The sequence below is a fragment of the Lissotriton helveticus genome, chromosome 5_1, assembly GCF_964261635.1.
Source record: "Lissotriton helveticus chromosome 5_1, aLisHel1.1, whole genome shotgun sequence".
In the NCBI taxonomy this organism is placed as follows: Eukaryota; Metazoa; Chordata; class Amphibia; order Caudata; family Salamandridae; genus Lissotriton; species Lissotriton helveticus.
The window spans coordinates 900,879,645-900,905,221 of record NC_136065.1 but is presented as its reverse complement, the minus strand read 5'-3'; the positions used below and the strand labels follow the sequence as shown (position 1 = coordinate 900,905,221).

At 45.5% G+C, this 25,577-nt stretch overlaps 1 protein-coding gene across 1 annotated transcript in view; it reads left to right on the top strand.

Moving 5' to 3' along the window:
* Positions 1–4,629: 4,629 nt before the first annotated feature.
* The window catches only part of LOC144753439 (cysteine-rich motor neuron 1 protein-like), an 83,293-nt gene continuing 62,345 nt past the window's right edge, over positions 4,630–25,577 (top strand). The window contains exon 1 of the mRNA XM_078641129.1: positions 4,630–5,076. Within this exon, the coding sequence (XP_078497255.1) occupies positions 4,791–5,076 (286 nt within the window). The 5' untranslated portion in view covers positions 4,630–4,790. The remainder of the gene's footprint in view (positions 5,077–25,577) is intronic.

Below are 25,577 nucleotides of genomic sequence, written 5' to 3'. Positions count from 1 at the left end.
CCATAATTCCTCTCGCTAAGGAATATTTGTAATTCAGAATCTCAATTATTGATTTACCAAGAAGCACAAAAAGGAGCCTATTACGTTGTCGGACAAACCTAAGTCTGTCCGACATCGGGCAGGAGCTGTAACCGACCGACCTGCTGTCGTCGGTTACAGCCCTGCTAGTACGATGCGACCAAACAGGGTTCGGTGGCATTTGTGTACCTTACAATGCAAGCATGCTTTCCGACCGGAAAGCATGCTTGCAATGTAGAAAGCAGGGGTGCAGTTCATCCCTGCACCCTGTGACCGGCACCCCAAGGTGCCTGCCACCGGGTGCAGGGATCAGCGGAGGGGCACCATAGGTGAGCCCAGGCCACCATCTGGTGGCCTCACACCCATGGGGACCCTGCTGGGGGCCCCCAGAGACAGCTTCCGACTGCCTTTTTGTGCCGGACAGACCGGCACGAAAAGGCAGTGAAAAGCTGCCATCGTACTCCCTCGGTCGCACAGAGGCGACTGGGGGAGTACTGGGGGATTTCCGGACTGCGGACACGAGCCTATCGTTCCCAATCCGGAAATCCGAGTCGGATTCCTTCCCGACTGAGCCCATCGGAATGGCTCGGTCAGGAAGGAATCCAACCGGCACTGACCTATTCGGTTGGAAGGGCTCCGAACATGGTTCAGAGCCCTTCTGGACGAAATTGGAATTGGCCCCTAAGTTGTTTCAACTCTCTGATCAGGATCACATTGGTTGCACCTAAAACAAATCTGTTTTACTCTAAGTCACCCTGAAAGAACTATTTTTGTTGTTTTGGGGGGGAATTTATTGCAATATCTGATTGTTCCGTGTTAGGTGGAATTTGATGATCATGTCCCATGTTTTTTTTTTATTATTATTGGACGTGTAGCTTAGTATCTTTACTCAAAACGGCAAGTATCAGAGTGCACAAATTAAAAGTAGGGCTGCATAAGTGACTACCACAGTCAATAGCAGCACTGATGTTCTATCTTCTAAATATGTAGTGTGGGACTATGTTTTTGAATCTTTTTTACTGAGGTATCAGACATTTGTATCCAAATCAGGGCTTTAGGTGGGCCTGGACCCTCTGGACCTAAGACATGGTAGTAATTAAAAACATCAACATTGAAATGGGCCCTCTTTGGGCTCTATATTCAAGTCCTTAACTTTCTTAGCTTAAAAAAAACTGATCGATTTTAGAAGAGTGAATGTAAGAATATTTAGGTAATCCATATCAGCCATTTTGGTCCTTTTTATATTTTACATTTTTTACCAAATTTTGCATTTATTAAGAGTGTTTACTATTCCCAGGATGTTGTGTTTCTGTATTTTGTTGTTGTTGTATATTACTCCTGTATAGTGCATTCTTTGAACTGAGTTGCCTCCAGGTGTTTAACCCCTTCCATGCTGATGACGGCCCCCAGCCGTCATGCATCACGGGGCTCATGTGCTGATGACGGCTGGGGGCCGTCATGAACCCGCCGACTTTTAAAAACGGCAGTACAGGCGCAGTATCGCGGCCGCGCCCAAGGGGTTAAAACAGGCCACGTTTTAAAGCTCTGGAGTTGAGGCTGAAGGCAGTGCAAGTTTCTCACAGTGGCTGTTAGTAGGTCAGAAAGGTATTCAGAACATTTGGTATTCCAGGCTTGGCCTCTTTGCCGATTACATAGGACGATGATTTTGTATTACTGTTGCAATTGTGATTCTGTGCAAATGTTTGTGATGATGGATGTACAAATTTGTTAAAATATTGACAAGGCAAAAGTAAAAGAAAATGCAATCCTTATGGGTGAGTGGGTTTGTTGGGTGTTTGGAGGCTTGTGGAATTAAGGAGATGCGAATAAGTGCATTCAGGAAGGAGTGGAAAGAGGGCGCTGAAGAGGAAAGAGATGTAAGATATGCAGATGGGCTAGATGTGAACAGAAAAGGGCGTACATGTCTAACACAGAGCGAACATAACGTGGCCGATTGAGACCACTACCCTTTGAACAGGAGTCAGTAATGATTAATTCACAGCCTCGCAGTTTCAAAATTGACACATTTTCAATATTATTTACAACAAAATTGTTGTTGCTAGTCTCTTATCTTGAGCATCCAACAACCACTGATAAAGCTAATAGTCCTGGCTGGTTTTAGGTGTTTCAGTTGTTGTGTTATAAATCTGGATGTCACTGGCGTAACAAAACTTGAGCCCCCCCACCCTGCAAGGCATGTGTAGGTGCCTCCTCCGGACTCATTAAGGAGCTCTCAGCCTGTGCTGAGGGGACCCCTTGAACCTGCCCCCACCCCTTACGGGGGCTGCGGTGGCTTGTGTTACGCCAGGGCTGGATGCAGTAACAAAGCTCAGGGGAATCAAAATACCGGTCGGCAAGCACACTATAGGAACCACAGAAATGTAGTTTATGTGTTTAAGGCACACCCTTAATTACATAGGCCAGTGTTTCCCAAACTGGGGTCCACGGACCCCCAAGTGTCCTTGACACATTCCCAGGGGGTCCGTATGCAACAGTTTTAAAAGCACAGAAAAGTTTCTTGTATAATTAGCAGCTTTCCAGCAACAATAAAAGTGTCAAGATAATGCCAGTGATTAATGTACCTGCTGGAGCATGAGGAGAGTTTTGTTCAGTGGCAGCTTTGATTTAACTAATGTAGCACAGAGGGTTAATGTGCCTACTGCAAAAAACGTGTAACATGCATTTTTAAAAAGCAGTATTTTATGTGCATAGGTTTGTGGTTACTGCTGTTGTCACAGAGATTCATTCGTTACTGTGCACTTCATAAGTGACAATCGTAATCTAGCAGAGGGACCTATAAACTGTTTAGAGAGCTGCTTGCAAACTGCATGGTACCAGTTAGTAACATATTTTTTCCCAGTTATTCATTATCCTGATGCTGCTAAAAAGATTTATTTGGGTGGAAATACATTTTTAATGTTAAAGTCAGTGCTAGCCACTGTGTTATGTTCTGAATCCTGAGTTTGTGCTTTTCCAGACCAAGCACTCTTTAAAAATTTTATATACACACTGATTTACATGTATGATTCAATGTCTCTATATGTGTGTGATGTAAAGTGCTCTGACATCCTACAATGGTATGAGAGATGCTATAAAACAAATGAAATTAATGTGACAGAGGGGATATTACTTCAATATAAAATACTAAGGGCCAGATGTACGATCTGTTTTTATTTGCGCGAACGGGTTTGCGAACCCGTTTGTGCATGAAAAAACCTATTGGGACATGTACATAGCCTAGTTCGCGAGTTGCAATTTGTTTGCGACTCGCTAAATAGGTTTTGAACTTGCTATTTGGAAGGGGCATTCCCTTCCAAATAGCGAGTCTCAAAACCATGTACAAATGTTTTGCGGTCGCAAAACAGTCGCAATTACCACCTACTTCAAGTAGATGGTAATGCATTCGCAAGTGGGAAGGGGTCCCCAAGGGACCCCTTCCCCTTTGCAAATGCATGCTAAATTATTTTTTAAGGGGCAGGCAGTGGTCCCAGGGATCTCTGCCTGCCCTTAGAAAATGAAACCAAAACGATTGCTTTTTTTTTTTTAAATGCATGGTAATGGGCTGCATTTTTTTTAAACTGCTTTATTTAAAAGCAGTCCCAGACATGGTGGCCTGCAGAGCCCAGCAGGCCACCATCCCTGAGAGGGCTGGCATTCCCAATGGGGTCGCAAATTGCAAGAGGCTCATTAATATTAATGAACCTCGAAATTTGCGACCCCATTGGGAATCCCAAACAGTGTTAAACACACTTTTGTACATTTCATTTAGCGACTCACAATTTGCCACTCGCAATGTGTCGCCAATTGCGAGGCGCTAAATGAAATGGTCGTACATCTGGCCCCAAAATCCTTAGTACTTTGAGTATTTGTTTTGTGTGCACACGTGTGTATTTTTTCGAATTACTGTTTTAATATTTGAAATTTAACTCATACAAATTGTTTGGGGGTCCCCGGCTTCCAGTGATGACTCAATGGGGGTCCTCAGGAGTCAAAAGTTTGGGAACCACTGACATAGGCCATTCTTCTTTCATAACCCTCCCCACCACACACGTTTTCCATCCCACTTAAAGCCCCGATTCAAGCGTCTGCCTTTCACGCTCAGATAGTTAATTACTTTTACATTATCTATAAATCTTTGCCTGGCCAGATTTGTTCTTTCCCATACTCACTCCAATTATATTCATGCATTAGTTTGGAAAATTAGAAAAAAAATTCCCATGAAAACTATTTCTTTATGCTTCTTGTGAAAATGGGGTACTAGTTCCACTTTACTGTGTTTACTGTACTCACACTACATGGTACCTGTGGGAAAGTAGATATTTTAAAAATATATATTCGTATTATTTTATTTTCTTCGATGGAAAATTATTTCAATGAAATGTTTCTAATTTCCCTACACCACGTGTGGAAATGGGTGATCCTGTCTGCTCTTCACTCTAGGACGTTTATTAACCAACAAAGTCAAATATGATTATGCCCATTGTCGTAAAACATACGACGGTTTGTTAAAAGCATCAGTAGGTGGCGCTGTTTAGCCGTTTCTCATTCCTAAATGGAAAAAGATGTAACATGAGAACCTCTCTCCTCTCAAGCCTAAGCCGAAGGACTTCTTTCTTGGAACAAAGGGTCAATGTTTTCTCAGCTTCCCTCCTTAAATACAGGCAGAGGGGAGGCAGTGCGGCTCAGCAGCACGTTTTCAATCATCATTGAAACACGGAGCACAGCCTGGGACATACCCACCCAGATACCTCGGACCACTGCTCTGGTTCACAATGAATCCCCGAGTGTTTCTCTGTTTCTTTTTACCCTGCCTCTTTCAAGATGCCCTGGCTTCCAACTGCACTGCCTGTGACAGGAAGAAGTGCCCCCCAAACCCTCTCTCCTGCAGCGGCAAGTACGCGACGGACCCGTGCGGCTGCTGCAGGCACTGCGCTAAGGACGAGTGGCAACCGTGCGGCGGAGAGAACTGGGAGCTGGGCTACTGCGACCACCGGCTCAGGTGTGCGGCTCTCAATGGGACCCAGCTGGTGCAGATACCGGACGTCGGCGTCTGCAAGCGTAAGTTGTCGTTTACTTTAGCTCGGCCAGTGCTTAGTTTGGAAAACTTGACTGCGGGTTCCTACGGTTCATAGGAACACTGTCACTGCCAAATCCCGGGCTGTCGAATACCAAGGTTGCATTGCATGCCATGCCTCTTTTCTCCTCCGTCCTACTCTGCCTATATTTTTTTTTATCTCATCCTTAAAGGTTATTTTCATCCCTGCTCCTCACTCTGGTATTGATGTTCTCCTTCCTCCCTTTCTGCTTTTTTTCTTTCGCTCCGAGTCAAAAGTTTTAATGATGCAAAATAAGATGGCCCATCTTATTTTGCATCATAAGACTTTGACTCGGAGCGAAAGAAAAATAAGCAGAAAAATGTGCAGGCGGGGGACAGTGGAAATTATTTTTGGGCCTATCTTAGATGGGTCCCCAAAATAATTTCCACTGTCGCCGCCTACAAATTTTTACTAACCATTGAGTTTTTATAGCTGTCTTTTATGCAAAACATATGTGCGTGTGTGTAGCAGGTGTAAACTTAAGCAGGTTTTTCCCACTAAGTGGCCGGAGGCACGTGAAAGACTTTCTGCCTGTCAAATGTTTTCCTCTAGCAATGATTTCCGCTCTCTGTTTTATAAACGTGCGTTCCCCGTGATAAAACATGGGCGTTCAGGTACCAACAGTCAAATTGCTCTTGAATGAAAAGTCAGGATTGTTTTTTTTCTTTCCCTGCTGTTTTTAGTTTATGATTCTGGTTGTTGGTTTTCATATAACAAGCACATGTATTCTGGCAGCTGTAGCTTTTGTTGTTTCAGATCAATGATTTAAATGGGAAAAATAAGTGCAGGTACTCATCTAATTGAGTTACGGGTGTGGTTAGTGGGCTGGGCTTGGGCAGGGCTAGGGGTGGGACATGATACAATGACACTTATTCCATCTGAGTATTCGTTTTGCACTTGCATTGTCCCTGATAGTGATCTCCAATTTCCCATATGTGCAGATTCCCTTAGCACGTGACATACCCCAAACATATACATTAATATCCACTTTGCTGTTATGACCCACTAAAATATGTATGCAGCCCATTGCACTTAAAGTGATCTTTACCTATGCTGTGTGGTATTTGGTCAGAAATATGTGCACACTATCTCAAAACGGTGTGATTTTAAGCAACACTTGTCTGTATATGAGCAATTGCTGTGATTTAGGCCAGCACTGAGTGATGTTGGGCCGCCAATGTTCTATCTTGTGCCAGTCATGTGGGGTCCTTGTTCAGCCCTACCAGGCCCTGCCTCTGGAATTTCAGATCTTTGCTCGATGCGTTGATCCCCACACAGAGAAAACAAACAAAATATATGGATGAGCTCACGAAAAGTAACACATGGGGGCATATTAGCAATAACCTCGTTAAAATTATCGCCGTTTTAGCGGCAGGAAACTACCGCTAAAACGGCCATAATGGGCTTGCTAATATGCGTTATAGAATTCCAATAGAAGCCCAAGTTAGAAGTCCTGCACATCTAACCTAGGCTTCTATTGGTATTCTATAACGCATATTAGCAAGCTCATTATCGCCGTTTTAGCGGCAATTACCTGCCGCTAAAACAGCAATAATTTTAACGAGGTTATTGCTAATATGCCCCTTGGTTCATAATGCATGGATACAGACATTTGTGAAATAGAGGGGAGACTTTTAGCTTAAAATAGTATTTTCTCATCCTTTTTCCTTCATTCTCAAGAAAGCTAACAGAAAATAAAATTGAAATGTATATCTCTAAGATTAACTCTTAGGTGTTCCCAATATCTTTGAGCTGTACTCTCAAAGCCAAGTCCACTAGATCTCAGAGTATATATGTCACAAAGACAGTATATTTGAGAGAAAAGAAAGAAAACAGAGTGAACTATACATGCATAGAAAAGACCGACACATCACGGGGTCACCAGTCCAAAACAATTCAAATAGGGTTTCCATCAAACAGACTTAATGATCAGTCATATCATTTGGCCAAACCCTTGTGCATGAATGGTTGATCCCTTGATCATAGGGACAAAACCCGCACCTTATCGCCGTTTTGGGATTTGGTCCGCCAACACAAACAGAACGTCCATGATGACTGATCTTTTGATGGTAGAATAAATAAGTGCAACAGAACAAATAGTGAACTTAAAATAGAATGGAATACCTTCCTTCTGACAACTTTATTCTGCGGACAAGGCACACCTCCTAATTAAAAACCAGAACAGTGCAAAGAGGACAGTAACAAATATCTGCCTATAGAAGGGCCAACATGTTTCTGCCTAACGGGTATAAATCCCTTGGCATTCATCAGGGCCTCTGCTCTTATGATAGTTGCACTCCTAGTAATGAAATGAAAAAATCACCACCATCACCAAAGAAATAAAGATAAAAAGGTTAGATACGGTACAACCTGTAGTAACCATGGACTTTCACCCTCCGACTCACTTTGGCTACAGTGAATTCTGTGAATGAAAGCATTATATTGTTAACATTATGTGAGTTGTGTCAATCTCCTATAACGCATGTGTCACCCTGATACCAACAATGTGTATGAAATTTAAAAGTTCAATGCTCACCCTTAATGGTAGGGGAATGTACCTCACCTCACCTGGACACTGCTCAGGTATAGGAGGCCCCGCACTATAAAGATAAAGGGAAGAATAGAGGAATATAGTACAGTGAAGCTAAAGATTATAGACTTAACACCATGCATATAACTCAATTCTCAAGATAATACCCTATATCTGAATGCTAACATATAGAATAGGTCAATACACAGACTCAGTTTCACCAAACCCTCAGGTGACTCAGACACTGAGCTCTAACACCAGACTATTTAGTAACACCACTAAGCTTTAATAAAAACAGTTATTTACAACTACTCTCTACTTCCTCAAAGGCAATAAGTCATCTCATGTGCTCTTACCTATCCGTCGGTGCCACGAGCTTGCATCTGAGGCTTGGGGGAGGCACCGACACGTGTGTGCTCTCAGTTTAAGTAGGATAAGGAGGTTGATGTTAGTATGTTAACCCTCCACCTGCATAAACACTACTGTCTGACAATAGCTGTAATATACAAAATCCCCAAAATACCATATCGTTTGTTATAAATGCAGAGTCAAAGATAACCCCACAGTGAGTTGTTAGAGGGGCTACTTAGCATGTAATAGCTCAAAGTGTACAGCGCACTATTTTGCAATCGAAATAATGCGGAGAAACGCGTCCAGAACTACAGGGTGATGTCACCGCGGCCATATTTGTAGTTCTTAACCTCGACGCCGATAAATAAATATATAGTGTCGGGGTAGCCTTTGTAGCAGCGCAAAATCATGCCCACTCGCTGACCAGACGACAACAAATCAGTCATCTCCTCGCTATTAAAGGCTTATGGAGCCTAACCACTCGGCAAGATGCTTGGTTCAGTAATTTTTTCTGTAATTTTTTACCTAATGTTTCACCTCCGAAAATGCGCGAGACCATGCGCTATCAAACTACAAATAAAAATTATTGTGCCCATATTTATAGTTTTCGTTGTCAGAGGCTAAAGGCTTACAGCCTGATTCATGAAGCGAAATTGCGCCCGCAATGGCTGCGAAAATGCAATTGCGGGTGCAAAACACGGAATCGGCATTCAAGTACAAAATAGCGAATTTGCAAACACAGAATAGCGATTTAAATAGCGATTACGCTATAATAGTCGCAGACTCCGGGTAGTCGAGCATTAGCGATACGGAAATAGCGACCAACCACGGAATCTGCGAAATGAATAGCGAAACGCAATATTGTCTCAATCGGCATTCATGAAAAAAATACTATAGCGAAAAAGCGCAAATTCGCACGTTTGCGCGGCGCAATTTAAGGACAACTCAAAGCAGGTGGTAACCATAAAAGCCATGATTAAGTAAAATTTGAAAAACTGTTGGCCAATCACCAACAGGTCCAGGCCTGACCAATCACACATAAGGACATTCAGCAGCAGCATTAGGCGTTCCACAATGCCAGGGATGTACATGGTGGTGAGGCGGCGAAGGCTACAGCGAGCAGCACGGAGGAGACGCATGAGGCAGGAAAGGATTTACCGGCAGCGGGTCACCTTGCTGGGCCAAACCAGAGAACAGATTTATGCTAAATACAGGCTGAATGGGGAAATGATCACCTGGCTGATACAAGAACTCGACCCCATCATGCAGCACCCAACAAGGCGAAACAATTCTGTGCCCACACATGTGCAGGTATTGTGCAGCCTGCACCTCCTGGCCTCCGGCAGTTTCCAGGGCATAGTAGCCGCTGCTGGGGGGATATCCCAGCCCACCATGTCACGCTGCCTCCACACTTTTGTTATACATCAACATAAAGACAGGGTGAACTTGCTATTTTGATCAGCACATCACTATTGTATCTTTCCCATCGTAGTCATAGTCCAGTCACACAAGAATACTCAATTTGGGAGTGCCCAACTGATAAGATGCTTATTCACCCTTAAGCAATTTCCGTCACGATAATCTACCCACAGAGACTGTAGTAGAGTTTCATGAACCATATATAAAGATAATTCCACCAGTGCACATCCCTGTTTGTTACTTCTCTCCAATTGGGTCGTAATTCGATCGCTTTAATAGATCAATTTCTTTCAAATCCTCACAGATAATCAAGTAGTACACAGTCCATCAATCTTGCAAATTCCTGTTTATTGATTTTTTTCTTGCCACATCGTCACAGCCGACGCGCGTTTCGCCCTCCACGGGCTTTTTCAAGGCAAAACAAAGTAGAATGGTGAGTGGCGTAATCTCGTACAAATCAATAAAAGATATAAAAATCCTTCTCTTATTTCTCCTTAGAGCCTTTCAATAGTAGAGGTGATAGTTATCCCTTAGAGTACTAGTGCTTCTAAGTCCAATCCTCATTCAATAGTCCATAAATTAGTCTAGAGTTCAAGGAGCCATGATAAGTTCCATCGCCGTTGCGAAGCCGGTCGCGTCTCTGCAAGGCGTCTCCCTTCCGCTGTTGACGCCATGCTCCGCCAGCTCCACCGCCACATCACATTTCCCACGAGCCAACAGGAATTGGACCTGACAAAACTACAATTTTACAATGTCGCCCATTTTCCCCATGTCCTCGGCTGCATAGACTGTACCCACGTCGCCATCTGCCCACCAGCTGCCACGGAGTATATGTACCGCAACAGGAAGTCCTACCACTCCCTCAACATACAGATGGTCTGCAATGCCAAGACCATCATCACTGACATTGTGGCCCAGTACCCAGGGAGTACCCATGACTCCTTTATCTTCAGGCACAGCGGACTCCACACACGACTGCTCAGGGGAGAGTTTGGGGAAGGACACCTACTTGGTAAGTACACTTTGTCGACAATGTCACATTGCTATGAAGTAACTGCGCTGCACAGGCAATCAACATCTGCTCCTCTCATTCAGGTGACAGCGGCTACGCCCTACGGGAATACCTCCTGACCCCTTACCTCAACCCTGCCACACCTCAGCAACGGCGCTACAATGTTGCGCACATCAGGACAAGGAACTGTATAGAAAGGACATTTGGCCTGCTCAAGAGCAGGTTCCGTATTCTGCACAAGACAGGTGGGGCGATGTATTACAGTCCTGCAGCGTGCTGCCGCATTGTGGCTGTCTGTGCAATGCTTCATAACATTGCACCCAAGCGCCGGATACCTGTTGACATCTCAGGCAGTGAATCTGAGGGGGACGACCGGCCACCAGCACATGCGCACCATGCACGCGGGGAGAACCCAGCTGAAGGCCACAGACGTCGCAACCACATCACAGCGAACAATTTCTAGCCCACCCTCTTCCCCCACCCCACATATCACAATTGCATGCAAAATGTAATGATTACACAAGGCTAATGTGTGCAGCAAAATAAATGTATTTGTTTCATTCACAAGAAAAAGGTTATGGTTTCAACTATTTACAAATTACAGTATTCCTGCATACTGCAGTGTGAAGGTTCTTGGCAGGCTTAGCGTCAGCCTGTGCCAGTGTCCCTCAGACAGTGTCAAAGGCGCCTCCGGCGCGTAATGCCCAGGCGCCTGTGAGGCTCATCCTCATCCTGGGCACCTGTACCAGGCGTTGCCCTGGTGCTGCGCCTAGGTGGCGGGACCTGCGTGGCAGATTGGCTGCTCACGCTGGAGGCACCCTCACTGGCATCGTCTCCCCCTACAGTGGCCGGTAGCACAGGTGTGTGAAGTGCCGTCACGGCGGTGGTTAGGTGCTCCAGGACCCTGGTTATGTCCTCGCAGCACTGGACCAGTTGGTGCTGCTGGGTGAGAGAGCGCCGCGACAACTGGGTGGTGGCATTTGCTGCCACATAATTTGACCTTCTATAGGACGACAGCCGGCTCATTAGCTGGTGGTGGCGCCTGCTTGCTACACTGCGGTGCTTGATGAGCGCAGCAGTGTTCTCCTCCATGGCTGCAGTCATGCGGCCCATGGCCGCCGTCATGCGGTCCATCCTGTCTCCAACTCCCGCCACATTGCGGCCAATTTTGTGCAGCTGGAGCTGGATGGCTCCTTGCTGCTGCGACTGGCGCTGGTGGATTCTGAGCATGCGCCGCTCGACGCTCATACAGGCATGGAGATGCCCATTGCCCCTCCTGCTGATCGGCCGCTGTGTTGCCGCTGTCGCAGGCCCAGATCTCGTTGCACGAGCTGCAGGTGGTGTCGCAGCAGGTGTTGCTGGTGCGGCAGGAACTGGAGGCACATTGGTGGGGTGCCTGGCTCTGGCTGCCGGTGGGCCGGCAGATGCAGGAGCAGGTACGGTGGGGGGCCTGGCCTTGGCAGCCGGTGGGCCGGCAGATGCAGGAGCAGGTACGGTGGGGGGCCTGGCCTTGGCTGCGGGTGGTGCGGCAGATCCAGATGCAGCTACGGTGGGGGGCCTGGCCTTGGCTGCCGGTGGGATGCTAGATGCAGGGGCCACAACGGTGGGGGGCCTGGCTGCTGGTGTTGGTGCAGCGGCAGATGCAGGAGCAGGTACGGTGGGGGCCTGGCTGCTGGTGTTGGTGCAGCGGCAGGGGCTGGTGCCTGGGTTTCGGGTTGTGAATCCTCCTCCTGGGCCTCCTCATCAATCTGCAGCCTCTCGCTGTCACTGCTATCTGCGCCACCTGTGAGGGTAAGTGGATACTCATTAGTTGCATGTGACTGTCAGATGTGCAGATGTTACATGCATGCTGGGTGACATTCCCTGGATGGCTGTGGATTTGCGTACTTTGGAACCTTTCTGGCTGCATTGTGGTACTACTACATTGTGGACATACTACATCTCCCACAATGCTTCAGGGCATTTCCTGATGCACAACATCGGCATTACTAAGGGCCAATGAGTGAGCCTATTTGGTCAGGGACGGTCATAGGGGACAGGGTCGCAGTCGCATGCCACTTACCTTGGGTGTCTTGGGTGGGGCGGGAGGAGTCCAGAGGGGTCACGCCAACGCACGCCTCCCTCTCCAAGGTGTTCTCAACCTGGTCCTCCAGGGGTGTGTTGGGTGGGACTGTCGGTCCGCCACCTCCAGTGCCCGATGCCTCACCAAGGCGCTCCGCCACCCTCTCCTTGGCACGACCTCGGAGGTCATACCAGCGCTTCTTTAGCTCCTCCAATGACCTATCGGCCACACCCACCGAGTTTACGCTGGAGGCTATTCCCAGCCAGATCCTCCGCTTGTCCTGCTCTGGGACCTTCCTGGAGTTGAGGCCGAACAGCCTGTCATGGTTGGCCACCACCCCTTCAATTAGGTTCTCGAGCTCCTGCTCTGAGAACTTGAGCTTTCGCTTTCGTCCTGCGCTGTTGCTGGGGCCAGGGACAGGTTCCTCAGACATGGCGGTCGCTATTTCAGGCGTTTCTGGAGTCGCTATCGCTGGTTAGGCGTCTGCTTTCCGACGTGCTCACTCGTAGGATAGCGTCACTGTGGTGTTTGGGGGTGGGAACTGCCTGCTTCCTGGATGTGATGTCATCACGGTGCTCGGAATGCGTCTTCCCGTTTTCCCGATCGCGCGAGAATGCGAGTCGCATTCCCGATCGCACGGGATTGCGAGTCGCATTCCCGATCGCACGGGATTGCGAGTCGCATTCCCGATCGCACGGGATTGCGAGTCGCAATCCCGATCGCAGGTAGCCGGGAATAGCGATTTTTCTGCGTTTTTAGTTGGTCGCTAACGGCTTTAGCGCCCGCGTGCGAGTCGCTATTTTTTCCCCGAAAAGTACATGAATGCCGTTTTGCGTTTCCTCTATAGCGAGTCGCTATGAATCGCTATTAGGGACACGCAAAACGGCCCGTACATGAATCAGGCTGTTAGATCTTGACTTTAATACTTTACTTGCAAAATAGCGCGATATCGCGTCGAGAACTACAAAACGAGACTATAGCGGCCATGTTAGTAGTTCACATTTAGACAGACTTGTCAAATTTCAAACAGCTAATAGCTGGTATTACAGGTGTGAACATCAAAGCTTATTATCAGAATGTTTATAGACTCTGTCTATATGTTGAAACCTAACAAGTTCAGTCAGTGATATAAGCAACATGTGGTAATATAGATCCTATACATTGCATGAAATAAATACACAATGATTACTGTGATTAGCCAACGCCTACAAAAGGTTATATGAATAGTATAGGGATTGTGATACTTGTTGTTGCTATACATTCCATTACAGTCTTTGATCTACAACACGAAGAATGAATAATCTTGCAATATCTATAAACTACTTTGAGCTTTATAGAATAGGGCTGGATAGTAATGCCCACTACTGTATAACACTAGATCATTATAATAGGGTCCAGGGAACGTCATCATTTAATCCCTCTTTATCAGACCGAAGTCTATAGATCCATTTCTGTTCCTTCCTAAAGAAGTAGCCAGACACATCGCTGATATAACTGGGTATATGCGGCTTTTCCAAAACAGTCCATTGGAAATCCGTTTCAATATGTGCCTGGTCAAGGAAATGTCTGGTAAGTTTAGTATTGCCTTTCTTGCATCTGAAAGAGCTCTTGTGTTCCAGCATTCTAGTTCGAACTTTACGAGTAGTCATTCCTACATATCGTATGGAACAAGGGCAAGTCAGCATGTAAATCAAGTTGGTACTGTTACAATTGCTGAAGTTATTCTGCAACCAAGGTCTACTCGTGCCTATATCTAACTCCCTTGAATGTTTGGTCTGTGGACAAACCGAGCAAGTGCCGCACGGATGATGCCCAACTACTGGAGGGAGATCCCAAAGGGTTGCACCCAGTTTTTTAGGAGTTTCTCTTGGGCGTGTGTGGACCAGTCGATCTCGTATACTGTGCGACCTTTTGAACGCAAACAAAGGTTGAGCGATTATCTCCTTTCCGTGATTTAAGAGACGCCAATGTCTTTTCACAATCTTTTGGATAGTATTGCTTCTCGTGTTAAAGGTGCTCACAAAGGTGAGTCTTTCTAAAGGAGGTTTTGCAATTGGAGCTTCAAGGAGAGCCTCTCTGTTGTTATTAAGTGCTCGTTTACGTGACCTCTTAATAAGCGATTTAGGATAATGTCTATCCTTTAGTTGTACACAGAGATTATTGGCATGTACCTCAAAGTCCTATCTGTTGGAGCAGTTTCTACGAACCCGTAGAAACTGGCCATAAGGTAGATTTTGGCGCAGGGATTTCGGGTGATAGCTCCCATACAGGAGAAGTGAGTTTCGCGCCATGGGTTTCCTGTAGAGTTCGCTCTGCAGGCCTGCAGGAGTGACATAGATCGATAGATCAAGGAAAGCAATCCTTTCTCCGTGTGCTTCCATGGTGAATTTGAGAAACTGGTTTTGGCTATTAAGCCACTGATGGAATTCGCTGGCTGAATCTAGTGTGCCTCTCCACACCACCAACACGTCGTCAATATAACGCTTCCACCACCTAATGGAGGTGTGGAAGGGGTTGGTGGGTGTCAGTACGTGCTGTTGTTCGAACTGATGGACATATAAGTTCGCCAGACTCGGCGCAAAAATGCTGTCCATACTAGTTCCAGAGATCTGGAGAAATAGCTTGTCATTATATTGGAAAAAGTTATTTTTCATGGCCACGGTGGCTAGAGCCATTATAAACGGTACTGGAGTGATAGTCTCACCTATATTGTCCCTCAGGATGGATGTTACAGCTTCCAGAGTCTCATCCTGAGGGATAGAGGTGTACAACGATTCTACATCGAAAGAGACCAACAGGTCTCTTTCGCTATCAAAGTCTATTTCTGGTAAAACCCGTAGCACATCTTTTGTGTCCTGCAAATATGTGGGCATTCGTTGTACAATAGGCCGCAGGAAATGATCCACAAAGGTAGACAGCGGCTCTAAAGCAGACCCTATGCCTGATATGATCGGCCTACCAGGCGGTGGCCTCTGTGGCTTGTGTACCTTTGGCAAAAGGTAAAAGTAAGGTGTTATTGGATGTTTGGAAACCAGGAATGTTGCCTCACTCTGGGTGATCCACCCCTCGGCAAGTGCTTCTTCCACCAAATCTCGTATCTGCTTGATGACTTCCTCAGTGGGATCTACAGACAGAGGAAGGTACGCCTGTCTGTTGTTAAGTTGTCTGTAGCACTCATTCTGATAATCAGTAGTGTTTAAAATAACTATAGAGCCACCCTTGTCTGCAGGCTTTGTAGTTATTGACTGATCTTCCGACAGTGTCTTCAGTGTGGTTTGTTCTAGTCTGGTCAGATTGTTAAATGACCTGATTCTTGTGTTCCATAGTGACGCGGTGTCCTCAGCCACCGCTTGTTCAAACGCCAAGACCTGTGGCGGAACAGTATGAACAGGTGGTTGAAATTTGGATTTGATTTTTAATCCAGTATTGATGTCTTTCGTCTGACCCTCATCGTTGTTCTTATCTTTAAAGAAATAGTGGAGTCTGAGTTTTCTGAAAAACTGACTGAGTTCACATTGAAAAGCAAATGGGTCGCCATGATTCGTCATGACGAAACCCAAGCCCTTATTCAGTACTTCATATTCAAGTGTGGTCAATGTCTTTGTGGATAAGTTAACTACGAGGGATTGTTCCCCGACCGGCCTGCTTTCTGATTCTTGGCAGTTTGGCTCCGTGTCCCTGCATGTGGACCTGTCTGGTCTTCCCACTGCACTCCAGTGTTTTGAGCCGCTCGCCTCTTGCCTCTGGGTCGGCGAGGGCCAAACCCTAAAAAAGGTTGTGAGTTGTAAGTGTTTGGAAACCCTTGGAAATGCGGAGGCGGTGGTGGTGCAGGGTAGGGCTGTTGGTTGGGTGGGAAACCCCAAGGGCCGGGTGGCCACCACTGCTGATATTGGTTAGTATGTTGATTACCATATGAGTAAGGTCTATTGCCCCTTCCTCTACCACGCTGTGGAAAGCTTGGTGCACACATATTTGTGTTGTCTGGGTCGCTACTATCAGACCCTGAGCTAGAGTAATTTGATCCAAAACGTCTGCCATTATTCCTATACATGGGAGGTGCATACATGTCACTCGTGTACGGGTACACGCGTTCATGTCTCCATTTACCCAGATCTTTCTTGAATTTATCTAATTTAGTTTGGAGGATTGTGTCATGAAACTCACATGAAGATTTATTCGATTCGTCCTGTTGTTTCTTGAACAGAATCGGGGTTACCGTTGTTTTTATAGCTACTTCCAGAATCTGTATTTCTACCAAGATAGTGTCTGCTATTCGTTTTGCTGTGCTAATGATCAAAATTAGCCAGTCCCTGGTACATCTCCATGCAATTAACGACCAATCCTTCATAAAGATCTTGTCTTGTAAAAATAGTCGAGGGGCATTGGAGACCACCAGACCAGGTGGGGCACAACTGGCCCTCAAATATTCCGCCATAGTTATACCATGAACCAAAGTTCGGGCATGTGATTTCTTTAGAACCAGAACTTTGGCCCAATCGTCTCCTACACTGGAGGTAACTGTTGAAGGTGTATCCAATACACTGGGCATACTCTCCAGTATGGATCTGTACATGTCATCATCGTACGCAATGCCACTGATTTCTGCCATGGTTATTAATGAAGGGAGTAGTTTGTGGAGGGAGTAGTTGTAGAAGTGGTGTCAAAGCAGTATCAAAGAAACCGAGGCTCAGTTACCACTAACATCCATGGTCAACCGACTCTCAATAACAGTTCTACAATTTAGTAACTATCAAAGAACCATCAATGCGTATGGTTCTACCAAAAGGACCCGCAGCCCAACAGCTGCTCAATAACAAACAACCACAAGAGTTTAGAAAAAGGGTCCAAGGGATATATAGTTTAAAGACCCACACCTGATCATATCCCCAGCTCCTACTTAGTATATAACACAAGAAACACAGGGGGTCTACCAGCTAAATATTTGAGCTATACTCTCAAAGCCAAGTCCACTAGATCTCAGAGTATATATGTCACAAAGACAGTATATTTGAGAGAAAAGAAAGAAAACAGAGTGAACTATACATGCATAGAAAAGACCGACACACGTGATGTGTCGGTCTTTTCTATGCATGTATAGTTCACTCTGTTTTCTTTCTTTTCTCTCAAATGTACTGTCTTTGTGACATATATACTCTGAGATCTAGTGGACTTGGCTTTGAGAGTACAGCTCAAATATTTAGCTGGTAGACCCCCTGTGTTTCTTGTGTTATATACTAAGTAGGAGCTGGGGATATGATCAGGTGTGGGTCTTTAAACTATATATCCCTTGGACCCTTTTTCTAAACTCTTGTGGTTGTTTGTTCCCAATATCTTGCCTGTATACAATGGGGTCTGTAATGTAAGTGGTAATGGTCCATCCACCTATCTTTACTACATGAAAGGAGATGGCAGGGGAAAGCTGTGGCACATCATAGACTATTGCTTTACCATTTTTTTCTTTTTAACCAGGTAACATCAAACAGTATTTGTACACACCTGGGCAAAGCTCCCTCCTTCAGCAACATAGTTTTCAATAGATCCTCCTTTAAAGGGTTAATCCTCATTTTCTCTTATACGCAATGGGCATATTGATGCATCTTATTCTATTTATTTGGACTGGCCAGATCAGACCATGTGAAAGAATCCTCAGAACAACTTTGACAATTTAAAAACCGTACACATTGGTCATCACTATAGGTTATATTCGGCCTGCATAGTGTTGTAGGCCAGCATTATGTGATCTGAGCACTGTTGGGTATTGGGTGTTGGTAGTTTAGTATGTACATTTGGGTCATTGCTCTACACAAGACGAGCACTGTCATATTGGGTCTGAAACGGGTGGGCGGAGCAGAGGAGAGGCAGTGATGGGTGTGACCTGTGTTAGTTCATGGTTTTAACCACTATGGAAACCAGTCAATGGCAAACATTTTTAGGATCTTGGAGGGGATGACAAACATCTCAAATGTCCCTCTTTATAAGCCATCAATCCGCCATCCCTGGCGTGGCATAGTCAAGCATGAAGGCAGATGTGTAGTCGTGTCTTCCATCCCCCCTGGTCTTCTTACATCATTGTTAGTTGGTATCAGGAGGCGAGTAGGAAAATATTCTAGGGTAGATTCTTTGTAACACCATGCACGTCTCAATATCTTATCTCAGTTATCCCTAGAGATGACATCACATTCTTTGAACCGTATTACTAGTCATGCATTCCCGCCACCACACTATAGAATACTTACCATCTGCCACTCTCTGCTTGAAGCCACCGATCTTCTAGGAACTTCTAGGGTGCTGGGTCCAGCAATCCTACACACAGATGGAAATATGTTTGAGGCCTCCAATAACCAAGATTGACTGACTTGTGGTGTCTTCTGGCACAGAAGGAATCACAGCTCACAACCCCCCAAAAATGCAATCTATTTTTTTCTGGTTAGCTACTGAACAGGGGTTTGTTGCCGACAGTGAAAGACAGCCTAAGAAAAGAACTAACTGAGTACAACGGCCCCATTTTGGAAGTCTCTCTGTTTGCTGGAAATGTCTTGAAAATTATACCCAATTCATCCATTCTCCATCTTAGACATCTGCACAATGATAATATAGAGCAGAGGAACCTTACCTTACAACCTACTGAACACCTTTAACGCATTTTATGCAGCCATGCTAGGTTCTATTAAAGGCCGTCCCCTCCCCTCCCCGCCCCCCAACACACCTACACACAGACCTCCCAGTCCTCTCTCACTTTAAATTGAAACAATAGAAAACAATAATTGCAGCAAAAAAATCAGAGCTCTCCACCTTCAGCTCCTGCCTGAAAATGAAGCCCAGCTGACCCATTTTATTTTTACGCTTGGATACATCCATAAATAAAAAATACATAAATATGTACAGGGGATTGTACTCAACCTTCTTCATCCACGGGTCCATTCAGCTATCATTCACGTTCTGCTTACCACAAGAAGTAACATGGGGTAAAGGGCCAGCCCATGAAGACCACTGGCCAGCTTGCACTGAGAGTGATTGCATTTTTCTTGATCACATGGGCAAATTTGCCTTAAAAAGTGCACTTCAGTGCCAGGCTGGTGGGCCAGTACTTTTGCAATGATTTTTTCTTTCCACTTTTTATCCATTTTTTTTTTTTTTGTCATTGTTTTTTTTTTAAATAGGTCTTCAGGTTACAGTAATTAAGGGCCAATTGTAGCTTTTCCTTCCATCAATAAGAATCATACTTTCGTGTAATGTGTATTAAAACTAAAAAGAGGTTCTAAACCAATTCTAAGTCACCTGTCTGATAGGGCACACTGATACTGTTTAATTCTATGCAATGAGAAATCTTTGTTTATTTAAATGTATTTCGGCATGATTATGATCACCACTTATAGGAGGCATGTTTTCTTTTTTTGTGGCATATTAATGCAATATTCTTTTTTGACTTAACGATGCACCTTCTTGACCAATGTCACACCTAATGGCTTTGCCAATACTTATTTATCCATTGCAGTTTCTTGATGCCACATTTTTATTATCAGGGAAATGGAATTATGCGATTCCATTTCACATTCATTATGGATCTACAGCATTTGCCACATATTCCATCATCTGCTGCATAATCTGCAGATTTTGCCCCCAAAAATTGTTTCTACCTCAGACAGTTCAAAAGTTAGTAAAATCATAGCCAGGGCTGCAGTGCAAAGCGGGACGGTGCTCTGTGTTCTCCAAAAGGGGGGTCCACAGGTCATGGTGCAGACAGCGGCATCGGTGACTCCATTGCGATGTCATCCGGGATACCAGGGCGGCGGTGTTAAGTGAGGCATGTGGGGTGCGGTGCCCACAGGTCACGGAGCCGACAGTGGCGTCGTTGGCGGTGTCAGGTTACCTTTTCTCCTTTGTGGCAGCTGAAACATCCTGTTCCAGAAGCTGGTTCCCAGAAGTTGTTGAAGTCTTAGATTTCTTTGAGCCTTCCAACAGGAGGCAATCTCTACTTCAAACCCTTGGGGATACTTAGTATGCAGGAAGAACATTCCAATCCTTTCTCTGCTCAAGACAGAAGCAGCAACTTCGGGCTAACCCAACAAAACACAACAGCAATGGGCAGACATCCTCCTGGCAGCTCTTTAGTCCAGCAGTAATCTAATGTTCTGGGGTCAGGGCCCCAATATTTATACCACATTTCTATTTGAAGCTGGTACAAACAAAGTTCCTTTGATGCACATAAACCGGTTCAGCTTGGCTCAGGCTAGTTTCACCACAGGAGTTGGAGACAACTTTGTGAGAGGCAGCCACTGTCCATTCAGGTATAAGGAACAACTCCTCCCACTACTCTAAATGCAGCCAGGTCTATTCAGCCTTGCTTTGAGTCACCCATGAAAGGCAGAACACACCTCAAGCCCCCCTTGTGTCTGTCTAGTGTGAATGCACATCCCCTGCTCCTGTCACTCTGAACCCAGACAGGAATGCACATAAGGCAGAGGCATGCAGACAAGATGGCTAAGCAAGAAACCGTCCACTATCTAAAAGTTGCATTTACAATCACATAATACAAAAATAATCTTTACTAAAAGGCTTATCTTTAAATTATGAGTTCAGGAAGCCTAAACTTCATTCCTTCATCTTGTCCCAATGGAAAGTTATGCTTGTAAGACATTACAAAGTGACTCCCTTGTTAGCATATGGGACAGATAGCCTTGCAATAGTGAAAAACGAAATGCACAGTATTTCACTTCCAGGACATGTAATAAACACCAGTACATGTCCTACCTTTCCCCCACACTGCACCCTGCTTATAGGGCTACCTTGGACCTACTTTCGGGGTATCTTATGTGTGAGAAAACACCCAGATCGATCATCCCTCACATTTCTTTGTGGTTGCATTTTGCCCAACCATCTTAGCTTGCTCTTACGTGATGTACCCATTTTTCCATAGGATTCAAGTTACATTTCATTAATGAGGGCCAACACAGGGGAAACGAGTTTGGAGTTGCTTGTGCTCGTAACAAAAATGAACGGGGGGGCTGGTCTTTTCCTACTGGAGCAGGACCAAAGCTGGTTTGCATATGACTGGTGCCTTCGTGAATCGGGATAGTGGCCAAAAACTATGGACTGGAATGCGGTCCAGGTAATTATCTGCAGCTGAGATTACTTCAAGCATTCCGCCCATCACATTCTTGTTTTCTGATTTTAATTCTGCCTGATCTCAAATTATGACTGGGAACGTCCAGTGGGACTATCTGTCTATCATAACGTCCATAACCCTCACACTACCCTAAAAGTAGGTCTGTTGATGTGGAATAGTATTTGTAAGTGTTTAGGACAAAGTCCCTTCCGAGCTTTGTACCTCTAGAGTACTGTATAGTCTTAAGAGCGTTTCTCGGCTATTGCACATAGGTGCGGAAGGGGCTTCTTTAAATGAATGGGTTGTTATGGACAATTTAGCAATTAACATGGGTTATGTGTCTATCCATAAAGACCAGCCTAGAAACGTGCTGACAACTGTCTATATGTAATCTAAAGGTCACATGTTTAAATGCCAGTGGGACTCCCCCTGCCTTTAACCCGTTCGTGATTGATTAATGTGTACCATTTAGTTAGCTACAAATAACATGTATTAAAAAAAAGTATATTGTTAAACCAAACTTTTCTTTTAGAGCAGACAAGTATGACAGAATCCTGGTTACGTGATAAAATCATTTGTCAACAGAACATATGCAGCTTTCTTTCTGCCACCCCCTGCGCTAATCTCTATACAGTTCACCAAAGCTTTTAACCAGCCTCACTTTGCAGCCGAATTGGGGGGTTTGCCGAGGATCACCCAGTGCATCTGGTTGTAGGAGCTTATAAATGTCCGTGTTGGAGACTAAGGACAAAGCTAGCACGTTTTCTGTCCCTGGGTCCCCTGTTTGTTAAACAAAACTGCAGCCGTTTTGCACCCGGCCCTCGAGCAGCCATTTAAATATACCCGGGAGCACTTTCGTGCATCATCCGCGTCATTGCATTGACGTAGCCTCAAAGCGTACAACCATGCCCTGGGTTTTTGCCATTACAAAGCCGGCTCGACGTATTGCATTGGGTGGACTTAATGTGCAAATGAGCAACAAAAAACGTGGGTGCACAAAGCTCCAGCTGCCAAATGAAAGAGAGCGGCACAGCTAATGAATGCGCTGAGCTGTGGGTTCAGATGTTCCAATCACCCCTCGCCATGAGGCCCTCGTGCAGCCAGCCCTGGTCAATGCCCCTCGCCCTCACACCATTCTTCTTTCTACTCTTCAAAGAGCAGGGCCAAGTGGGGAAAATACAGCTTCAAATGCGCCCCTCCACGACGCCATCCCTCCAGGCGTCCTTTGTACACATGGCTTCAAAGGGCTGGGGGTGCTCGGGCTGACAGAGGCTCCCCCACCCCACCTGTTTTTATTTACAGGCATTCGAAGAACATGAGAGTGCGAGTGGGGCACACATGTAAACTAAAACCACACAGAATGTGCATAGATAGGATTTTACCTACGATGTGACTTACCGCTTTTTAAGAATTCGCATTAATTGTAATGAAGTGTGGCCGATAGGCCTGAGCTGCCATCTGGGAAACCAGGTTGGAGTCCCGGCGTCGGCTCGACACCCTGACATTCTGGGCGCATCACTGAAACGTCCCGTGTCCAAGTAAGTAATCTGATCTTGTGTAATGTGCTCCTCGTGATAAATGCCCTGGTGTCTTTGGGCAAAGTTCGTTGCATATAAAACTGCACAAAAAATGACGATAGCTGTATGGGGTTGTCATTAGAAGCAGTTGTGTTGTTAGAAGCAGTTGTCTTCTATGCGTTTTTCGACATAAGGCTTTATGCACAGTTCCGTACAATTTCTTTTTTGGTTTATCATTAAGTGTTAATAGGCTGGTGACAGTACTTAATTTGTGCAGGTGATGGACACCGTCGACCTTTTTTTGGAGACTAGTTCTTATGGTGTTTTTATTCTAAGATTTTTTTTCGTTTCGTAAGACAAAAAGAAAGGGAAAGAAAAGGAGGACGAATAGGGAAAAAGCGAGGACATTATGGAAAAGAACCTGCAAGATAAAGAGGCCAGGGCTTGATCACAGCAATTTTTGACTGGCTGTATTACATGCCCATGGTGATAAATTAAGGCGGTGCTTGCTTCAAACACCTTTTATCTCCACACACTGAAAACAGGATTCTTGAGGTGGTGATGTGTGACGATAACGTTTGTGGATTTTTTTCTTGTGGAATGTTATTATGGTGGTGATGTGTTCTGCTGTGCTGCTCTGTATTGGTGCGGCATTATTGCTATGTGATTTTGTTGTGTTGTATTGAGGTTGTTGTGTCGCACTCGTTTCTGATTGTATAGTTATTATGTACAATGTTATGTTTTAATTATGTTGCTCTGTGTATGGTATTGTTATGTTCAGTTGTTTACTTTAAATGTCAACAAATGCTGATACTTTTTCGGCCAAAAGCAGCACAAGCTTTGAAAGATCCCGTGACAAGCGACCATTACCACTGTCTTGTGTGGTAAAATAGCACTGCTCCAGCTCTTCAACTATTTAAGACACCAGTCAGCCCAAAACTTTGGCAGAGACTGTGTCTTGACTTACTGCTCCCAGTGCAAACTTTAGTTGATTGTTAGAAATGGGGTTGCTGATTGACTAGGGCATATGCCTAAGGCAGGCAGAAACCACCTCTCTAGTCAGGGCAAGGGAGCTACACACTGAAGATAACCCCTGCTCACCCCCTTGGTAGCTTGGCAAGAGCAGTCCGGCTTATCCCAGAAGCAATGTGTAGAGCATTTGCACACCACACACTCACACACGCACGCACCAATGCCACACTAGACACACCACAAAGGGCACTCCACACTGAGGTATATGAAAATATATATCCTTCATGTTACTTTAAAAAAGAATTCAGTAGTTCCATAAATCACATTAGCTAGATATGTTCCTTATACTGAAGGCCAGAGATGTAACAACTTTCATGGGTCACCTAAGTAAGGGCAAGCTCTGGGTGTTAGTTAGCCGGAGTGCAATTTTTGTCATGAATCCCACGGGGTACAAATGCCCTGGTATCCGCAGAAAGATCTTAACGGCCACTGAGTAGCTAGTTCATGTCCTACCAAAGTGTCAGGCTCTAGTAATCACATTCACAAAGGAATCATGCCCCCATAAGATGTCTACTTCCAGTAATTTCTTAAATGAGGAAAACATGCCCCCGTAACCATGTCAATGAAGAAAACCTGCCCCCATCACGTGTCATAGGTTCCCCAGTTGCCACCGATCCCTTTAGTGAAAACACGGGATCTTCGTATTAACAGGAAGGTGCCCCAGTTGCAGTTGATCACAAAAGCAGTTTCACTTATGCCCGCAAATCGCTAGTTGGAAATACAGTGAGCTGTGCTCAGACCTCGGGACTGAGCGTTACCTGATTGATCCTCTGTCCTTCGCGCACCTCCGGGCTTCTCCGCTATGCAAGGGGGGCCCCGGCTGGGGCAGACACCACCACCACCTGCGGGGGCCATCTACTCCTCAGCGTCACTCCCTCTCACGACTGCCTGTGCCTCGGACGGCACTCCGACAGCGGCAGGAGCTCTGAGCGGCCCAGAGAGGACAAGGGAAGCACAGGCTCGAGGCTCCCTCGGTCTCCGGGCTGGGGCGGTAAAATCCTCTATGATGCTGTGGGGGGAAGCGGGGCAGCTCCTTCCTGAATGGAGCGTGTCCTCACTACCTGGCGGATGGAGCTGACATACTGCTGGGCAGTGCTAATTCAACAACTGCTTCTCCTCACTGAGAGATCTCGGTTGCTTGACAGGGGGTGGAGACAGCATTGTGCAGTGGAGTCAAGCGCCATTTATGTGTAAGATAAATCCTCCCACCACTCTATATGCAGCTGGGTCTATTCAGCTCAGGACTAGGTTATCCAGGAAGGGCCAGCCACACCTCAACCCCACCAGAGGCTGTTTACAGGGAATACACATCCTCTGTCTCTGTCACACTGAAACCAGACAGTCAATCCATAAACGGGCAGAGGCACAGAGGATTGTTGGACAAGGAAATAGACACTTTCTAAAAGTGTTACTTTCAAACACCCAATTTAAAAA